General features: G+C 38.9%; 1 protein-coding gene across 8 annotated transcripts in view; it reads right to left on the bottom strand.

Annotated features, from left to right (window-relative positions):
* Window positions 1–20244, bottom strand: part of LOC101062538 (guanine nucleotide exchange factor DBS-like) — a 34331-nt gene extending 14087 nt beyond the window's left edge. For 3 of the 8 annotated variants that reach the window (XM_029840086.1, XM_029840085.1, XM_029840084.1), the window contains exons 1-4: window positions 19792–20242; window positions 7400–7483; window positions 6294–6408; window positions 3734–3824 (exon numbers count right to left, since the gene is read on the bottom strand). In XM_029840086.1, coding sequence (XP_029695946.1) covers window positions 3734–3824; window positions 6294–6408; window positions 7400–7483; window positions 19792–19969 — 468 coding nt within the window. In that variant the 5' untranslated portion in view covers window positions 19970–20242. Of the gene's footprint in view, window positions 1–3733; window positions 3825–4630; window positions 6409–7399; window positions 7484–15796; window positions 16055–19791 lie in introns of those variants that run through there. The other 5 variants (XR_003889234.1, XM_029840088.1, XM_029840087.1 and 2 more) reach the window with 5 other exon arrangements.
* Between the last annotated feature and the right edge of the window lie 2514 nt (window positions 20245–22758).

The following is a 22758-nucleotide window of genomic DNA, read 5'->3' on the forward strand; positions in this document are numbered from 1 at the left end:
CACAATTGTTCCACATGCTTCCTTTCTACTCACCATCTAAATGCACAATTTTTTTAGAACAAAAATGAAGGGGTCAATTGAGGAAATACTGTAAATCAGTCAACAAAAGTAACATTTTCCTATAGCAGATAATACAAAAGGCAGTTGCCGCTAGAACTGTAACAGGAATCAATTAAATATTAAAATATAATAAACCCTGAGAGGTCCTGTTTCAATTTGTACGCCCATATTAACATAATAATGTGCAATCTGCTCAGTGCATCCCCAGACACATGAATAGAGACATGCTAATAAGCACACACACCCTCGGACACAATTATACATTGAAGTGACACGCGGGCACATATGCACACACATGCACTGCTCTCAAAAGAGCAAAATAAATGATAGGGATTAGAATTATTTTCTGTAGACCAGGATGATTTATATTCCTCCAATGCGGAGAGCCAGATCAGTCAAGTGCTTTAATGACATCCACACTGTCCTCCTGGGAGCTGGGCAACCACCAAAAACCTGTCTCACACCCCCTCTCCATTTGTACTGCCTCTCTGCCTTTGGGACACAAAAGGAGTCCTAACGAGGACTAAGACCTTTAAAAGAGAACCGTGAGAGATGCTGCTTTTAACCTGGTTCGGACACATCCACACACCACCTGACAAAGGTCCATGAGTTAATGACTTGAATGACTAATGCCTGAAGCCCCAGAGATGACTGAAGCCACAGATGGAGGCTGCAACAGGAACAAAGGTATCCCATCCTAACTGAGCTCTTACATTCTATTGGAATAATTCACCCAATAAATGCATCTGAAATGAATAGTATGACATATAGTAACTCCAACTCTAGTAAATCTGTTCACAGATATTCTTGCGACAAGGTAGATTGTGAGAGGTATGAGAAAAGCAGAACACTGCACGTCACTGCAAAGTTCCAGTCAAATTCATCGACCAGCACTGTATTCAACTGGCGTGGGGGTGTGAAATTTATGACTCAGTTCTATCTTTTGTGTAAGCTGGTACTTTAAAAGGAAACCTGCTGTTAAAGCACCCCAGAAACAAAAAGCTTAATAACTATGATATAACATAAATAATACATAATCCTTTTGGAGCCGTTACACAACAAGACAAAATGAGAATAGTAAAGATGCCCAAACTGACATTTTTATTACTGTAAGTCACAAACTAAATTAATAAAGTGTAAATGTAATCTAGTGCTAACACAACATCTGTGCAAGTGCTGTACACTAATCTCTGATTTCACATCTGCGCACTCTTTGTGCTTCCACCACACATCAGCAAATGGCTGAGATTGACCTTGAAATGGCCTTGATGAGCATGATGTCTCATGGGGAGATGAACGACCTTCATTCTTTGATTAGACTCCTGCCATTAGTGTCGTTGGCTGCGGACAAAGCACGGGAGCCCTGGAAGGACATTTGAGATGCTCCTGCACAAATGCTGCCCATTTCCAATACAGACAATAATTTGATTCGCTTCTATTGCATCAACACTGAAGACTCATGTCTGCTCTATCTTTAAGAATAAAAACTTTGTTAAGAGGTCAACATTTCAAGAACTATTTCTGCCTCAATATGCTGTCAGTTAGAAAGTACACTCGGTCCTCACACACACACACACACACATGACTTTAGTGGGATTTGACAACATTTCTTTTTAAAATCATTATCATCACTTGCCTTTTATTTATATAAAGAATTCCTAGAATACTACATTAAAGAAAACACATATTAGGGTGGCAGGAGCTCAGTCTGTAGGGGACGGGGCTGAGAAGCGGAGGGCGCTTGGTTCAAGTCCTGATGCGGACAAAACATGGAAGGCAGCAAGACACCTTCAGATCCAACTGCCAAAGTACTCCCATAGGGCCCCGCGATGAGGTGCCCACTCATCCAGGGATGTAAGCATATGCACTATAGACTCCATGGATAAATTAGTCAAGAATGGAATGAAATTAAATGACCATTTTAAGAAACTAAATAGTATACTTCAAATGTCCCCCTATATTATAGTGGAATTAGCATGCATGTGTAACAAATAAATACCTGAGAATCAAAACAGACAAGACAAACACAGAACAAACAAGTGAAGAAAAGGTAGAGAAGAGGCAAAAGGGTCCTGCTGAGGACCTTCTGCTACAATGCTGGTCAAGTTCCCACATTCTCTACATCATACAGTCTTTGGATAGAGGGGAGTATTATTTGTTATGAGAACAATGGCTGAAAAAGAGTGTTAAAGCACATGCATGGAAAAAAAATGTAGGGCTTTAAAACACGGTTTCACATGTTGAATATCAGATCACAAACAGGTAGCTGTATTAGAATATTTTTCAATGAGCCAATAAATACTGAATAAAAACATTAAATGAAAAATGAAAACACCCAAGACTACAAATTCATATACCGGTAGTTGTAAGATAATGTTCTTACTATAAAGTCCATTATAAGTTATTACTGCCAATGCTTGTCTTTTGTGTGTTGATCATGGGATAAAAATAAAAAACTTTGACATGCCGCGTTAAATATAGTACAAAATACTTTTAGGGGGAGAAAAAATTAAATTTTTAGTTTGGAAATATTTTATGAATGACTAATGTTTTTTCATTATGATTTCATCGTTATTGTACAACCATACCGTACGTATGAGACCGTTGGTCAAGGATTCGTTCAAGACTTGGAGCATGCCGATGGATGAGAGAGATATCAGATTTAGATTAATCCATTGTTATGATGGGGGGGATGCTTTGGTGCAATCACTGCAAAAGAACTTCATCTTTATTTTGCTTTTACAGGAGGGACAGTTTCTTAAAAACCACATGGAAAAAACCATCAGAGCTGATGATAAGTGGCCGATTAGCATAAATTAGCATGTATCTGCATATTGAACAACACTGTGGGCGTCTTCATAGCATATGTTATCGTGTACCGAGGCCCCCTCCTCATATGGCAGAGCTGGTTAATCATCAGACCTTTAATGAATAACAAAAGGTCAAAGTAAAACTGATGAATGTTTCCAATCTCAAATACATTCCAGAACAAAAAGCTAATTTCCGTAATACATGCAATTTTACTTTAAAAACAAAAAAACATTTTTCTCCTCTCCACATCGGTCTATTCTCTCATTCACACAACATACTTCTCTCCATGCAAGGACTTTTCTGCTACTTTTGATTTCACATTTTATACAAAGGGTTTAAATAAACTATCAGTGATTCTCATGTCTTCTCAACCGTTCTGCAACTGACTGCATTTTTTGGTGATACTCTCCTTTTTATGCATCTCAAATTATTCCCCTCTCTTTCGCTATCTGACAATGTTATGATGGAAGAAAGAAGAGTTTTAGAGGCACACAAAAAGGGAAGAGATTACAGAATTAGCCTAGTTTAGTAACTGCATTGGACTTTCCATTTTTGGATCACTGTACCCACTCTAATGTAATATTCTACTTTTAAGGCTTAGCACACCTGGCTACAACTACTAAAAAAACATTCTCACTAAATGATTATAGCAGTATGATTAACAAATGCACATGATGTGCAGTTTGACCCTGCTGGAAAAATCTCAAAAAACACCAAAACATTCATTGGTATAAGCTGTAAACTCCCAAATTATAGCCGCACAGAGCTGACGACAGCAAATAGAGCGCAGTCATACACACCAACACTGCCATCAGTAAAATGACTTCAGCGCCCTCGCAAACATGCCAAGAACACCACTCACAGCGATGCGGTGCAGTGTGGCCCTGACGGCAGCCCATCGGTCCTGTCGTCTGTCGATGACCAGAATGAAACCTACTCCTGAAGCTGCAATGCTGCGAGGAAGAAAAAAAACACTGTTTTTAGTGGCGAAACCACTTCTGTATATGCAGTGTGTGTATTTGTGACTATGTGGGTAGAACTGCTTAATTATTTATTTGACATTGTCTCAATTATTCAGTCAGCAATTTTCTGGATGTAGCAAAATATATAAAATATGGACATTTTTGTATAACTAGAGGCATACCTGTACTAGAAAAAAATCTAGTTTGACCCAATTATAAAATATCCTTATCCTTAATAAGAATTCATTTAATACTAAATTTCAAATTGTCTTTATGTGGATTATCAATACATTACACAATTTTGACTATTTGAGACAATCACATATAATAATGAACTAATGCATCACACTATAAACAAACAAAATAGGAGAGGGCTTCACTGATCTTTAGCAGAGTTAATAACACTAAGAGGTATCATATGGTAATTCTATTAAAGGCTATAGGCATTGTTTGTCATCGGCAATAATGTGAGATGATGGGAGAGAAATACCCCAGTGCATAACCATGGCAACCTTGGCTCTGTGTCAGAGCGATGTGTGGCTGTATATGGAAAAACTTGCCTTCCTTAAACAGGCAGAGCCATGTCTTACACCCTCATTAGGCAAATGCATGTGTAAGAATGCAGCCTTTCAGAAAGGGTCTCTACCTCCTGAGATCAAAACAGAAAAGCAAAATACACACATACACGCACACACAGTGGAGACAACATATGATACCTGCTAAGCTGAACCATCTGAATGTCATAACTAGCCAGTTTTCATACCCACACACGTAACCATTTAGAAAATGGACTCTACCCAGTGAAAGCTGCAACAGAAAATCATCAATCCATTTCTTTTAGGGGGAGACGACCGCATAAATGATCCACAAGCGATTCAAAAAAGATCAAAAATCAAAGATGCAAGTCATTAATATCCAAACGTTCTCCTGCTGTCATAATCCACGTCTCGCTGATTCAGAGCTTGATTCCGGCACCCACAATCTTGTGATTGCAGATGGAGAGAGGTGACCGTTCACATCTTTAAAAAAAAAAGCATCTCCCTCCTCCTTTTCCCTTCAATTCCCTCTTCTCTGCCACCACCTGCTTCCAGCCTTCATCCAATCAAATCCAAGCCCTGTGTCTTGCTGTTCAGCCACAGCCAATCAGAGCTCACAGTGCAGCCGAGTGTATATATCTGGTGGGGAGCAAGGGGGGAGGAGGAGGAGATGGGTGGGGAGCTGATATTAAAAGGTGATGAGCCACATAATACTGAGGCAGCCATGACGCACAAACAAGTGCATTTATATTAACACACCGTATATTAAAACCATTTCTTGCCATATTTGAAGTCTGTATTCAAGGTCACTTGTGTGATGAATCTGTAGCATTTAAGGGAAAACAATGAAAGGGAGGGGAGGTGAGGCGGAGGAAGGGGGAGAAAATAAAGGAGGAGATGATAAAGAGGAGGAGCTGTACGTTATAGTTCAACTTGAATTTCATTAGCAAAACAAAATGTAGTATATTCAACCCATTTTATGGGCAATTTATATTGTGATTGAATTGAAAACATGTGATGTACAGTGAAATAACTCATTTAACTTCACTGGTTTGAGGTTCTTTTTGATAATTTATTCTTAGCGTTCTGTTCTCGACATCTTTTATTTATACAAGAATATTTCTTAACGTCTTTTCCGCTTTCTGGCAATCCTGTTGTTCGGGCGCGCCACCTACTGACAGCTTGTGGCATTACAGCAGCAACCAACACTAAGGATAATTGTTCTTGCTGCTTCACGGGAAACAAAACAAGAACTGAGTAAAAATAGAGTCAGCGTTTTAGAGGCTGGGGAGGGCACAGTTATCTTAATAACTCACAATGCCCCATACAAGGACTTCACACTTAAAATCACTTGATAAAACAAGCCATCATTTACTGTCTATATCAAACATCAAGACACAATATTGCTGTAAAAAGACACCCCCACAGCTTTTCCCCCAACTTATTAGTGCCAAAGAGGTGTTAATATCATTTTTAGGTAGAGGCCAAAATGACAGCAGAGGTCTGGAGTCCAGTGTGGACGCCCTGTGTATCATGAGCAGTATTTGCTACTCTTGTCATGCGGTGAATATCATCATCCTTGGCTCACTGTGTAAAATAACCTCGTGTCTCTATAGTTAGTAAAATGTGTGTTGCTTTTGTGAAGCTGGCTTAGTTATTATCTATTTCTAGTTGCTTATATAATTTGAAAACAGTGGCTTACCCTTTTTTAACAGGGGATAATATGGCTTAAACAGTACCTGATTATATGGAACAATTATGACCAGTTTTAGAGAAGACTTAATGGATTCCTCTACAACATGCCAGATAACAGACACTACTGTCTAACAGCCGGCTCTAACTTTCATCTTTTGAAGACTCCCTTTTTGATCACATCACTAAGACTTGTTTTTGTTTATTTCTTTAGGTGAATGGATATAGACACCTGGGGACACTGGTGAGGTAGCCAAGGACATTCTGAAGCTCATCTTCTTCCAGCTCACCAAACGCTGGGAATTCTGGAAAGATGATGACAGGATTGCCGTTCATCCCGCGGCCCCCTGGAGACACAGTGGAGAGGAAAACAGAAATCGGTCACAAGTGATATCAAATCACCTGAGTGGTATTAAAGAGTCAGACTTTTATCCCGTTATTTCATTTCCCATAGAAACACCTGAAACTGATACAATGATGGAAAGAGTGTAAAATTGTTAAGACCTAATAAATGAACACACGTGGCCCATCTCTTTCAATAATGGACAGTTATTGATTTATTCACAGACCACAGTAGTTGCCATGATACCCTAGTACGTTACTCTGTTCTGTTCAAAGGAGTTGAAGCTTTAAATATATCTACTCAGTCAAAAGAGAAACTGGGTCAAACATGAAGTTTGTACTGTAGCTGAGATCACACTAAAAATATCCACCGAATGAGTGGGCTGACAGATTACCCGGGACAACAAATCATAGCAACATACTACACTGCAGCTACAGTGTGCATGCTTAACATTCGTGCCACAATTAGCACCCTCATTATTTTAACACCTCAAATGATGAGCGCTAAATTACATGAGCAAACTACAAAAAATGTACGTGCAAGTGATCTACTATGTTTGCATGTACAGTTTTTAACAGGTGCAAAAGTGTCCTTGCAGCTATCCCTCCTCCTCGCCACAGCAAACGCAGCCACTTGTGCGTCACACTGTGCCAGTTTGGAACTGCCTATCAAACATGCTAAATATAGACATAAAAACATGGACCACAATCAGTTTCAGGTTTGACCAATTACATTGCGGGCGGTAACTCATTACACATGCACCTCTGCCTCCAAATATATTACGTGTTCTGATAATTGGAATATATTCCGCATATTTATAGGGGAAAACACACTAAATGCATGCTATTTTGTTCATTTGACAATAGCAATCTTCGGTACACCCAGTTGGTAAACCCTGCAGGTGTTTTCACACGCAAACCAGGCCCTTTGAGGCAGCTGGTAGGATTCAAAGACATTGGCTGATGCAGTTGTTCAATACTGCTACAATAACCAACCTGGCAGAATGGCAAACTGTTTTTGGAGTTCTGAGCCAATCTCTGCTGCACATAGGGGACCGTTGTCCCGCTGCATAATGTCATCTGAGGGAAAAAGAGAGAATAATTAGTTCCAATGTCAACACAAGGGCAGCAAACATTTTTAACATGTCCATAAAACTGTTAATAACTTTGCAAACACTATACTGCAGCAGAGCAAAGTTTGTGCATTAAATATCATAATTGGTTGAGCTGATTTTTTTTTTTTACCTGTGGACCTGATCACAAGTTAAAAACATTTTTGTCAGTATAGGCTTATGTGCTGTCCATTTATGTCATTCCAGTATTCTTATGGAATCCAATGTAGCAAAATTGTGACTTTTGTTTTATTATCTTTAAACAAAAATAATTTTTATTAAAACCATATTAACAGCATAGATCTCACTCATAACCATAACCTCATATAACGAAGTCTACTTTGTACAAAAAAAGGATAAAATGGGAAGGCAAGACTCATTTACAGGAGAAAGTGCTGCAGACTAAGAGCAGATAAACTAACAGCATTTGGATTTAGCTTTCTCTCTGGTCAAGATGGATTACAGTAAGCCCATTTAGCTCGCAGACAGACAGAGAAATGCAGCGACAGATGACAGGCACGCCCCACCACACGCTGCTGCCAAGTGTGACCCAGGAGTGCCAAAGGCAAGGGCAAAAACTGTTCCTTGTGTACAGTCACGCATGCATCTGTGAAGGAAAACTGTGAATTTTAGAGTCTGTTCTGAGGAGCATCACTGCGTTTTTGCACACAGACAAAGGCTGGCAGTGAGGCTGGTGTGAGGAGGAATAAAAGGAGGTTCCAGAGCAGCATGGTGGCGTTCACCTCAAGAGCCAAAGCATTACCATCAGTGCAAACAAACTGTTTACACTTTAGCATACATCCAAATGCACCAGCTAAAGCAGTGCTCCCTTGTTTATTCACTGGTTTGTGGATATTTTATTGTATGATTAACAAATTAACACAATTTATCAAAAACAAAATAGCTAACAACTACATTACTTCTTGTTCATAATTTCACCAGTTAAAAGTTGAATGTACATCACTTTTAGGTCAATAAACAAATCCTGGTGAAATCACATGAGACAAGAATGCATTTAAGATGCAGCTTTCACACAAATTATAAATAAAAGTACAACAAAATAACGGTGTGTCCTGAAGACACTGCAACATTAGTCAACTGAATTTGATGAATGAGGAATTGAACCCATTGCCAGTTCATTCATTTATATAGACCTGCCTACATATGGAGACATCACTGTCTGTCCAGAATAGCACTGATATTTCCTCAGTAGCCTCTAGATGTCAAACAGTGAACCTTTGGAAAGGTATTGTGTAAGACCTAAGGTGGCATCTGACTGAGCTTCATTTTTAAAAGTACCGGTAGTTAAATAAGAAAATACTGTGATAAAAAGAATGAGAAAGCAAATGTTTACTCTTCAATTTGTTATTATAGTGCTAAATCTTATTGAAAAGATACAGTAATACTGTGGTATTTCAATTGGTAATAATTGTATAGTTATGACAATAGTGCTGGATACCATAATTGGCATGTTGATCTTATGCTAATCCAGAGAGATACTATCTGACATCAAGTGTTTTGTCATAATGACAATAATAATAATGATAATGGTCATAATGCGTGTGTGTGGCAGAGGTTACAACATTCCCCTCATAACAAGCAGATTTGGGGTTGGTGGGCTTCAGTACCCACGGAGTACCCGCCAATCACCAACAGAGAACTGATTAATACATAATACACAACATACACAACATTAGGAAAAATTCAAACTTCCTTGCTGTTGGACAACAGTAACATAAAAGCATAAACCATAAACCACTGATAGATTTTTTTTAAGAATGCTGCTAATCTTTTATTCACGTGAAGTACATAACTGTAACCCAAACATGATGGAGCTTAACAGCTTACTGTCGATCCTCTGTAGGGCACGGTGTAAGCATTCCAGTGGCGAGACAGTGAGTCACACTACATACTGTTTCATACCACATGCTCAGTCGCCAGTGCATCATCAGCATATGTGACTCAAGCTATGTGGCTGATCTTCACAACACTGAGAATTCCATTAAACCGAGGATGTGCAGCAAAAATACATTTACACTCAGATTATTGATGTTGGTGAGGTTCATATCAAGGCTCCAAGGCACAAGAACTCTGGTTTACTCTTGTTAATGGAGGTGAAGGGGTAATTGTTTAGGGATGGAATTCATTAGCCTGTGAAACGAAACCATGCAATAGAAGAAGGAATGAGTGAACAGCCTGGAGCGACTAGACATGGCACAGATGCAGATCCACCAGTTGCCCAACCAGAGCTTGGAGCAACAGCACAATGCCTTAAACAAAAACAGCAAATGTGCTACAGTTAGCTTATACTGCATAAAAAAGGATGTGTTTTGGCAGGAGCAATTCTTTTTGGTGCTTTTAAGTCAAGTGCAGACAACAAATGATGCATTAGAAACAGAATTAAGAAAACATTTTCTACTTAAGACATGCCCGAATGACACCAATTGTCATCAACTGTCAGTGTGTGTGCGTGTGTGTGTGCATGTGTGTGCTGGCCAGCTGTCACATAAATGCGTCGGACATTAAGCTTCGGCTTACGTCCAAACTGTGGAAAGCAGCCAGACATGTGCACTTCATGCTGTCTGCCTCCGTCTGTTTGTGCACAGGGCTGCAGGAACTCAGCAAAGAGCACATCGAGAGGTTTCCTTTACAGGTCTTCGCTTACGTAACAAACACAAAGTAAAGTTCCCTCCACTTGTGACATCCAGATGATCCAGCCTCAAATTTGCCCCACCATCAAGACATTTACAACACGACTACTTACCTACCGTTTAAAGAACAAACGCGACTGTAATTATTGACTAAGGCAGCACCATGGATGCTAAAGTGGTCCACTAATATTGAGCCGTTATCAATACTGGTGGCAGGGCGTGCCCAATAAATGAATAGTGGTTAAATGTATAGCATATCTGAGAAAAGCTGACAAATATCCACTGAGCTGAAATGCAGGCCTGTAAAGCTCAATGTTGCAGACATACAGTATCAGACATTCAGGCGTCAGGGTCTTTTTTCCTTTCAACACTGCTTTGTCCTCAGTTCAAAGAATAACATTTAAGTATAGTGGCCAGGCTGCCAGTGAACCCCCTTTACCCCCAGAACACCCCCACAGACTCGCTGAAACTGGGGCAATGCAAGCCAAACACAAATAGTGATTATGGGGGCCTTGAAAGAATGTACCCCCGCCTTCTTGTGCCCTTCCCCCAAGTCCTCACACCCCTTCACCATTTCATTCATCCTTTTTGTTGTTCAGAGGCTTAGCTATGGGGCAAACTGATACATAAAATAATCATCCCATTAACACTAAATATTTAGTGTTAATGGAATCAGAATCAGTTTCTCTTCTGTTTTATGATATTTTATTTACCCCACCTTTTAAAAATTATTATGCCATCAAGTACATGCATTTTTATGGCTCTAAAATTGAGACAAACTGAATGACAAATACCAGCCAGTGGAATTCACGTGTGTTTTGCATGCGTTTGTGTGACAGCGACAGAGAGAGAGAGAGAGAGAGAGAAAATAAGCCAGGGTTTTAAAGAGCTGCTAAGATAGTTAATGGGGGAAGAAGAGGGGGAATGAGGCAGTTGGGATAAAAAGAGTTAGGTGCTCTTGTTGTCGCTATAGAATGAAGTGTGGGACAAGGTTTCTTTACACACGCCTACATATTTAATGTGTTGGCCTGGTGTTAGGTGATACTGTGGATTTGTGTTCTCGAGCAGGGGTCAACAGCAAGAACGCTCTGAAACTTCACCAGCAACTTCCCCCAAGCCCTTCAAAACACAGGAGTGTCCACTATTAAAGATGGGTAACTCTTTTTCTCATTCTCATTATAATGAAACTAGAAACTGGCAGTCGTCGTTGGCTCGGACGGTTTTGTCATTTCTGTTGTGATAACCAGGAAGTGCAATGATGACCAATCAGAAGGCTGTCATTCGTGAGGTTAAAATAAATAACTTTAATTTTTTACGTCAATTGGTTGAAAACTAGAAAAAATAAGCAAGCAATTCTCTATCGATGTTAAATTAACCCTACACCTTAGATAATATAAGGCAAAATCCATCTTCATACAGTCAATGAAAGACCCAATGAGATGGCTTAAAGGGAAAGGGGACTAATACAAGATGTTTTGGGGGCTGAAAAGATAGCATACATCAGTGGAATAAACCAACGCATTAGCATACAGCATGCAGAAAATCCTAAATATAAAAAACTTTACTGCAATCTCTAAATATTACTCACTCTCGAATGAAACACGGGCAGCAATACAAGCACGCACGTGCGCACACACACACACACACACACACACACACACACACACACACACACACACACACACACACACACCTGGTCCTTTGTTCTGTGGTCATGTCCCTACACGTTTTCATTGCTAAACACACACCATTTAGTTCAGAGATGCTAACCAGCTGTTCCGTTTTGGTTGAAGGCTTCCATTTCTGCTGGCTGGTCAAAGTTCAAAGCTGCAGGAAGCTGCAGAGATGTCTGTTTACAAAATACACAGACACACACACACACACACCAAAACAAATATTATCTCTGTAAGAAGCAAACACAGACAATGCTAGAGCAACTGATTAGTGTGTACATATGTGTTTTTTTTTTTACTGGATTCTAAATTGACCTTTCTCATGTATCTGAACTACAATAACCTACAAAGAAGTTGCAGCAACAAAAATGGAATATCTGCAAGAATGTAATCTCAATTCATGTGACTTTGCAGCATGAGTGAAACAGTTAATCCTAAAACTGCCTAAAGTCAAAATATGCCAGATGCTTGTGCCCTTTGTGTTAAAATAAAGGTTGGTTATGTACATTTGTCTACGTCACTATAATGTGGAACAAAGTGATGATTCTGGCTACATCTCATGATCTTAAGAACAGGATGCATAAAAACATAAAATCAAAGAATACAGGCAAGTTTAAAGCAGTGATGTCACAGAGAGACTCTGGGCACTAGGGGGTCATTGAGACCTTCAGCTCTGCAAATGCTGCTCTGGTACGTACAAACAGGAAAAAAGTGATCGGCAATGCAGTCTGTGTGAAAGTGTTGGGAGGGTGTGGTGGCTTTAAGATCAAACACCAGCAGAGCGACGCTCAGTTACATCGCTCAGTGGGCTCGTGCACGGGGAAGCAGGGATTTGCTCATGAATGTATGAATTTGTATACATTTGTCCCTGAGACTCCGAGCTCAATTATCGAGCATTATAGTCTTGAGACATTACAGTCAGGGTTTACCAGGGTCCCATCTGTCTCACACAGGCATTGGCATGACTATGCCAAAAATGAAATGGGTCACGGGACCTGGCTGGAATGTGTGTCGTGTGTATGTCTGCATGTGTGCATGTAAGTGTGGTGATCAGAAAGGAAAATGCACTATTAACCCATGTCAGTGTGAGGGTTAGTGCGTTAACCTAGCAAAATGAAAAACTGAAGCACCATTATCATCAATAGAGCTGGACTGATGATGTACTCTGCCTCCATTTGACAAGAGTTACGTAGAAACGCAGAACAATGGTTCAGTTGTTGGCACTGAGCCCCATTCTGCTGAAGAAACAGGGGCATCATCATCCTCACAAGACACTGTCTCCTTGTCTGCACTGCCGCCAGAACACAACATGCAATCACATTTATCTTTTATCAGAACCACAAATTCAATTTTATGAAGTTTGCTGGAAAACTTTTTTAACAAGAGACAAGATGTACACAATAGAGAGTATGGGCCATAAAATATATTGTTCACTTCACTTTAAGTCATTCAATAAGTTTCTACTTTACAAAATTCATCACGTGGGTAAAATATATATTATAAAATATGGAAGGGGGGAAAAACCATTACAAAACATTGTTAAAATGTCAATATTTTAATTTCAACACTAAAAAAATGAGATCCCTTCAGCTGCAATGCTGATAACCTTGAGATTAGTGTGACAGTCCTGCTCCAAAGTTTTCCACTGCAGTAAAAATAGCCATTCCTGCCAAAGCAGCTCTCAACTCAAGTGCACACAAATGACTGGGAGTCTCAGGGAAATTTATGGAAATCTGCTCTGTTGTGGCACCTGTGGTGCAACTCATGAACCCACAAATACGTCCCCCCTGAAGTCATGCCGATCTTTAGCCTTTCAAAAGCAGGTCCTACTCCCTTCCTCTTTCTGTCCACAATTAGAGGGTTAAAAACCTGACTGTAAAAGCGCTCTTGGAAATAAAACAGCAGTCTTGTTTAGTTGCCCCTGGCCATAGTTACCAGTCATTACACTGCAGAGAACAAAGAAAAACCTGAAACTTGGAACCTGAGAAAGACAGCAGGGGGAAGTAAAGGGGAGAGACACACATACAATGAGCAAAGAATCCAGAAGTGTGTTTTTACTTGCCCTGAAAGAATCCTGACGACCTGACAACCCTGAATTCTCTCTCTATAGATGCTTTAATGGTCAATGTAAATTGTACTGGATTTGCTTGATAAATTCTTTACGAAACTAACTAGTTTTAAATGATCTTATAATTGTATTACATATCTGTTAGCTTACTTTTACTCCATGTTATTAGAGATACTAAAGGGATTCTGATCAGCATACAGGATTTTTTTGTGTGTGGTAAATTTGACTAAATTTGACAAACAAACAAAACAGCCAAGTTGTCAAGTACACAAAAACTTTATTTTGAAGTCTTCAGGACAAAAGCAAACTGACAGAAAAATCCCAATGCAAACAGTTCATCTACTAAATCTAAGGCAAATACACCCGTCTGACTCCACTTGCATCATTAGAGCCGAGTTTAAACTTCTATTCTGAATGACTTTTATTAAAAGCAGGATCTCTGTGAGTTCTGCATGTGTGTAAGCAGGCTGGACGGGCAAATGATTTGACCTAAATCCACCTGCTGGTACAGCAGGCGGGACATCAAACACAAAAGGAAACCACAAAGACAAAGATTTCTATGAATAGTACAGACTGTGGCTCAGAGCCTTCTGAATTCAATATATGTGATGGAGCTGACCACACACACGCATGCACACACACATGCATGGAAATTAAGGGGGGAGGAGATGTTACATTCAAAGCCTCAAAAGGAGTTTTTCCCACCATTGCTTCCAACTGACAAGAGGAAATGCACCGTGTTAATGGGGGAAAACTTGATTAATATGCTGCCAGTGTGCAGCCTGTACTGTACCAACAATGGACAAGCCAAGATCTTAATGCACAGCTGACCTGACCTCAGGACAAAATACACTTTCCATTAAAGATAGATTATGTAACTATCTGATGGAAAATACTGCCTTCAGCGTTAAAGAATAAAGCTTGGAGCAAACACATAAAAACACTGTTTAACTAATTCATGGGGCTTTTAAACCTGTGTAGAACCTCTCTAACAAATTTTAACAGATGCTTTTCTGAAGGCGTTGATTTCACCCCTTTATAAAACTCCATCATTACCATTTCAGTGTGATTTTACGTGAAGAGCCAACAACGCAAACAAGAAAGAAATAATTTGAGTCTGTATTCTGTCGGATTCGCGATGTTAAAAAGCTTCTGTTCAAGGTTGGGTTTCTAGGCCTGAGATATGGATACTATTACGCTTCGACAGGAGGGTAACCAGACAGTGGGCGAAGCTGCACTGCTAATGTTAGCTTAGTTCATTTGACTGAAACCCTTCACCTTATTTCGAGATTAAATACTTCTAAAAAGTTCTTAAAGTGACAATTGCTTCTCAGCAATTCCAAAATAGCTTGATGAACATTTGTTCAGAGCACAGTGTGACCATAAAAAACAAACCCTATAACCAAAGATGATGCTTCATTGGCTAAATTCAACATCCAAAGATACTCAACCTTCTGCGTTCTTCCATTCATTATTCATTTTTTCAATGTATTATTATTGGTCGGCTACAAAAATCATATCTCTGTTACTGCCCAAATGATCACATGAACAAATTTAAACCAAGACTACAATAAAACTATGTTAAGATTTACAAATCTTATGGATCATGGTAGTAAAGTAAAGTAAAATATGAATCCCTTATTTACTCGTCCAGTTACTCATTGTTTATCTCAGGTAACAGATCCATCAAATGTTCTACTTTACCATGCATATAAAATATACATTTTGACATTTTATGATAGCTGAACCACACCACACACACACAGACACACACACACACACACACACCTGCAAAATTCTCATGGCTCACAATCTAGAAAACATATTTACACACAGCAAACAAAGTTAAGCTACTGAGCACACACAGTATAGTCACATAAACACTCTACCTGTCATCATCTTTAGTTGCAGCCACAGTCTGGTGATATCGTGGCAGAGTTGAGACACTCGATTTAGAGCCATTGTGCTGGCGGTGCATGTATGCCTCCTGATACATATGCACACAAGGAAACGCACACTTTGTTAAAACACTTTCACGCACAGCCACATATTCTGTCAAAGCACATCGCGGTGGAAGTTGAGGCAGTCCATTCTGCCACAGCTGAGCATTTTAGCAGCTTACTGAGCTGTCACTGTGCAGCCAGGACACACACACACACACACACACACACACACACGCACACCTCCCCCTCCTCATCTGTACCAGCCAGTAGGCGGGGCTTCACATGCCCCACCCCCAGTTTCACATTTCAGTTTTCACTGATGAAAGGAAACCAGGACTAAAACGATGTGGAACAAGGTTGACATGATTATTGCTGATCATTATTCATATGTATCATTTACCTGCACTGTTATTCAGTTATGTTTGTCTGAATGTAATTATTACTGGGAAATAATAAAGATGAATAACTGTGCTGAATTTTCTGAAAGGAAAATAATCTTTTCATCAATGGTAATCAGTTTACATTGCACGGACTCAAAAAGTCTTTAAAAAAGTATGCACGAGTTTATCAATAAAGGTTTAAAAATAAAGGTGTGTAACTATTTCCTTAATATTCAGTACTTAAAGTAATTAAATAAATCATAAAGTGAAGAGGATTTTTGTTAGATGACAATTAATGCAGCCAAAATGTTATTGTAGCATCTATGTGATAAAAATATAGATTTTTATGACTTTTTAGTCACATTTCCATTTGGGACACGTCTCAAGCTGAGGCTGCAGCACCTGAATGTGTTAGTACACGTCAGCACATCTGTGAAGACACTTCTAAAATCCTCAGTTTGAAAAGATGAAAGTTTGCTGATACAAGTAAATCAATTAAATACTTCCTGTTATGTGTCAAAATGAAGACTGGTCTGTTTATTTAAAGAGAAAAAAAGATCAGACACACATCTTGAAAATTACAGAGATGGGCTGTTAAGATGAAGAATTCAATCTAAATGAAAGACAAACCTCTCTGAGATTTGTGTAAAATTGTGTGTGTGTCTGTCTGTGTGTGTGTGTGTCAGGACGAGAGAGACAAAGACAGTTTTAGATAAAGTGTTCTGGCCATTAAACAGGTAAAAAGGTAGAGGGTTTAATCTGTTTTAAGATGTCGAAGCACCCGGTTTCACTCACTTATGGCTCATTTTACAGATCAGCCATTATAGAGTTAGACTGAAAGCATAACTAGATTTTTTTTTATTGTTTCTATTAAGCAGCTGGTTTTCCCCACTCAACTTCACTATTTAATATAGCATTTAAATGATGATACATAAGACAGCACCTTAGTATTGGTCCTAATAATTTTAATTTAACTAGTTCTTGGCAAATAGCAATTAATTTAATAACCTGTTTTTTTTTAATTCCATTTAAAAATCCCACCTAGTGGCCATTCGCAAAAAGCAGTAATGATAGCAATAAAGAGTAATGATGAAAAAAATATTTTTTGTATGAGCAAATTCTGGATGTCAGGAATTGGTTTCAATGCTATTATATGACTTGTATGAATTAATTCAAATTTATATTAAATTTGAAAAAATGAATCCTGAAAACTAGCCTGACACCTGCACAGTTTCCAGGTATTAGGGCATTTTATTACATCAAGACTTTAATATCAACTTTAAGGCACTCGTTTCTACTTTATTTCAACATAAAGTTGTCTTCAGACAGAAAGTGTTTTACAGTTGTGCTATGGATCGATGCCGAAATGAATGAGACTGTTTTATGACAGGTGCTCTGTTATGGCTCATCTGTGATTCAATAAGAATGATCAAATGAGCATCTGTAGGATGCGGAGCAGACTGCGGGATGCAGAGGAGACTTGCCTGTGCAGTGCAGACTGCAGCTATAATAACTTCCATCTAAATCACATATTTGGTATGCCCCCCTGCTGGTGTCAGCAAACAATATTTCCTCCTTCCACTCAAGGATCAAAGTGACTAGGGAGCTTACATAATTGACCCATGGGTCCAAAAAAAAACTCACATTAAATTTAATACATTTATACAAGCTTGTCATCAATATCTATAAGACAGCTTATTGCTTAGGAGATAAAATACTCAGAACGTCACCAAGGGGCTTTAAAAAAACTATTTATACAACCTTTGTGGCAATTCCAATATTGTTTTATGAGTTGATGGTATATAAACAGCAGCTGGCTTTCACATATCCGCTAACACTTTATCAAACCAGATGTTGTATGACGATCCATCAGATCCAGTAAGATTTCAGGTTTTTTTATCCTGAATATGTGGAGAAGCAACATGTAATAAGTTACTTTTAAACTGGCAGCAATAAGAAGTTACAGTAGTTTAAAGAAGGGGAGAAAGTTAAGACTAATGATACATGTCACTTACAAATTACAATATATTGCAGTTCTTCAAACCAGTTCCCTAAAAACTCCCTTGCTAGCATGACTGCAACACAGAAGATGATAAAGGAACCAAAACCTCTGTTTCTTTATACCACATTTAAATAACACCAGTGTCAGCTGGTCTATGTCACTTTACAGTTCCTCTTTATCTAAGTGCAATCAGAGACATGCCCCTAGATAAATATGTTCTGAGGATTAGCTACTCTAACTACTCAATAAAAGCTCCTATAATTGCTATCCTCACCATTCCTTTGCTAATTACTGAATGACATGATATAACAGCTTCACAGCAGTGTTGCGTTTAAGAATTGCGACTGTGTTACACAATGTCTAAGCACAAACAACAACAGATGAACCACTGTAGCCTCCCTCTTGTACAAATTGGCACTAAATTGCTAAACTAGCAATGATGCTTGAATTTAAAAGCAAAAGGAGTTAAGTCACAGAGTTGCAGGAAAACATGTGAAAACTCACAAAAGAGGAAGTTTTCACCAATACATCCATCAGTCAGGGAAATGCCACAGGAAGTAAAAAAAATATATCATTATTTGGTTTTATAATGATCATCAAAGTCTGTAATGCAAAACTATATATTTTTTAAGTACCGGATTTGAAAAGACCAGTTGTCTGTGTTTGGGTGAGTGAGTGAGCCAACAACCAATTCAAGAGTCGATATTACAACAAAGATGAAACAGCAATCAAGGAAATGAAAAGCAGCTCAAAAGCAGCTACAGCTGTCTTCATGAGAGCGACTCTAAAATAACCCTCACTAAAAATACACTTTTCATCTCCAAATACAGACCAAACCCTGCTGGAAACAGTCCACAATACACCTAAAGCATCAATGACAGGCAGAGAAACCTGAAAATCATCAAGCAGAGGCTGCACACTACAAATCTTTTGTCATGCACACGTTTATACCGCATATAGAAAAACTCACACACGCGCACGCACACTCACACACACCTTCTTTCACTACTGTACACACAGAGACAGTTACTTATGCCATTTTTTTCTAAACCACCTTTAGTAAATAAGGATGTAGCAGTATGCCACATACTCTTTTCCCACGTTTACTTGGGTGACCTATGAAAAAACAGGTTTTCCAGCTGTTAAATCTTGCCAGATGTGATCATTAATCTACATAATCAGGATATTAACGATCACATCTGACAAGATTTAACAGAAAGACTTTGCTGTCACATATAGCGTTACGGATAACCTCATGCATAAACCCGAAGCTTACAAATGGCTCCTGAGCTTGAATGTTAAAGGCAAGAACAGCATATAAATGTTTTCATAGTATATTTTTGCTTTGAGTACTATGATTATCCAGCGCAGCACACATTTCATTTGACAGTTATAAATTATATCTACATAAAGTGGGAGATGATAAATGATCCTTAGAGCTGGTAGCAGCTCAGTGTTTTGGGGTCATAACAGCCATGATTTCCATCCCAAAACGGACTCAACATGACCTGTCAGACACTCCGCCACACCTCGCACACCAAACACACACAATAACTCACTCTGCTGCAGCTGTTGACAGCACTGGTTGTATCTGTAGTAGCTCTCCATCTCTTCCAGTGGAATGCAGACAAACCCCTCATATTGCCGCTTCACACTACATCTCTCCATCTTGTCTCTGCATGCGTTCTCTTCCCCCTGCACCCTCTTCATCTCCACAGGTAGAGACAAGAGTAGCATCTCATCTCTGCCTGTCTACCTCTCTCAGGTTCACACACCTCCCCATGTTCCTTGAGTGATCACGCCACTCCTCTTTTCTCCCTCTGCCCCTCCCTCCTGCTGTGGAAATCTGCATACTTTTATCTGCCACCCTCTTGCTACTCTTCATTTGTCTCAAGATTGAAATGTGCAGAAGTTGTTTGTTCTCATCTTTATGGCAGGTGCTGAACAGGCACAGGAATTTCGTCAACCTTATTTGGAAGACACCATTTGGATAAAAATCAAGTTGGCTGCATATAGCTATTATATAATTTATGATAAGATTGACACCTGAACACACTCCAGCACATGTTCACGAGTACAATGCAATTAAACAATATACATTGAATATCTACTTTACATGTTGCCAACAAATATACTTCCATGCCAATACTTTAAAAAGCATTTTTAATTAGATACCGTACATCTGGTCTTATTGAGCACCAGATCATATCAGATGTCTGTATATTTCTTTTATTATATAACAAATATGGTACATTAGTTATACTGGTTACCTGTCTCTCTGTGCTTAAAAAGGTATTTTCTTACAAAAAAGTTGACATTATATTTACCTCAAGTTATTTAGAATGCTTTCTCTAAACTCTACAAGTTCATATACATATACATATAAAATAATTATCAAAATACATTCATTTATAAAGAGAAATTTAATTGTATTGATTTAAAGAATGAGAGACTTGAGACTTGTTATAGTTTGAGGGTTATGTTCTTTTTAGCAAGCGTTTCCTTTAAATTCCTCCAGACACGTCAGAAGCCCTTGAAGCTGTGTGCTAGTTTTCAAGAGCTATTTCCAACAATGAAGGAAGGTTTTCAAACTAAAGCTGCTTTTGTTATTTCTTTAAGATTATGTGTTGCTTTGCTAAAAAGTTGCAGTTAACTACAGTAGTGTTGGCATCATGAGGAACCTGAGGGGATCGCAAAGCTCAAAGAAAAACAAAAACCAACCTCCCATCTAATGTCTTCCAGCTATGAAACTAATCATCCTTCCCGTCTGGTTCCCAGCACTGTGAGAGACTTATTCATCAGGACAAATATTGATTATGCTGTGACTAACATGTGACGTTTCAGCAATCAATGCAGCTTCTTTACCAGACCTGAGCTGCTCCCCAAATATGACCCCGTCACAAAGTTGAAGCGCTGCTAAACGTGGAATAAAATCATCTCAACTCACCGCGTCTGTACGTTTGTGTGCATTTATGATTCAGCTTCTTTTCTGCTCGCTGATAAATACAGAAAAGGTTGGCCGACATGATCGATCTAACCACCCGTCTTGCTCCTGTGTCTGTGTCTCTACCTGTGACTTTTAGACTGACTGGTCGTCTGTCCCTCAGCTATGGCGCAGACATGATTTACTGCAGGTGTATTGAGACATAAGGCTTAGTTATCAATTAGCCGGCCGCAAAGGCTATATCATGTAATCAGTTACCAAGGTTAAATACCAAAGAGGCCTATGTTCAAGGATTTACACTACAAAGGGAGACAGGAGGCACCCCTGCTGGACTGAAAAGAGCAGAGCAGTTTATGTACATAAAAGCTATGACTTCCTCTCTGATCCCTATTGTCAGTTAGCTGTGTTTTCCATTTATTTATGTATCACTGAACAGCATTTACACATTTAAGCAGCATTTAACCCTTTAAAGCAGTTTGTATCATATTTGATAGGCGAGATTCTGAGACGTCTCTTTTTTCTAAACCAAAATCAAGTGTGGCAGACCACTGTCCTCTCCAGAACCAACTCCAACACCACCCCGTAAAAGAGGCTGCAGTGTGCCTCTTGTGCTAAAAAGTGCTATGCAAAAAAACCAAAGAGAAAAATGTTGTTGTTCATGTTCTATATTGTCAAAATGTTATGGGCAAACTTTGTTTTTGTGTCTAAAGTTAACATAGTCGTGAGCTAAAAGTTGCCGAAATCGCCTAATGTATCATATTTGATACAAAAAAAATGTCATAAACAAAATTTTAAAAAAATTGGGATTTTGTTAAAAGGTTCAATAAACATCTCATTTCCAAAAAATTAGAATTTTCTGGCTATTTTTTGATGTGTCAGGCTTTATAGGGTTAAGGTCGTGGCATGACAGTGTTTCATGGAATGTAACTATGTGCAATCGGTAATGGTGTGATTGCAAGAATTAAGTAAAAATAAAGGGACATTATGTCAGAGTATATGTTCTTAAACTAAATCCGTAGTTACAAAACATGGTGCCATGAGAAGTTCAGGGGACAACGATTCTTCATTATGCCACTAAATGTATGTATCAGTTGTATGCCATTTACAGTTCTGTTACAGTGTTTATGGTTACAGTTACACCTAACTTTCTGCTAACGATGATGTTACATTACTGTTGCTTGTTACAAAAAGGTACTGCCACCCCACATTTAAAACACTGTTAGTGTCATCATTTATACAGCCCTTGTTGCATCAAACTTTTGCAACAGATCCACGTGCTGTGTGCCAATCACAACATGGGCATGTTGTGCTCTAAGTGATGGAATTTGCTATTACAATGGTTGGTGGTACAGAAGTCGTTGTGGAAGGTCTTTGCTAACACATAGCAGGGTTTTTAAAAAATAATGGATTCTGTCCTCTCATAGTTGTTACTCAAAATACCGGTACAGCAACACTTGATTTGTAGTTCAGGAACATGAAAAGACACGATGGTCTTGAACATAACCTCATTAAAAACACTACAGCGTGTTATGTCGTAGCTGTTTCCAAAAGTGATTAAGAAATTTTACCAAATAGACCACCG

Source organism: Takifugu rubripes, chromosome 8 (assembly GCF_901000725.2).
Source record: "Takifugu rubripes chromosome 8, fTakRub1.2, whole genome shotgun sequence".
NCBI lineage: Eukaryota > Metazoa > Chordata > Actinopteri > Tetraodontiformes > Tetraodontidae > Takifugu > Takifugu rubripes.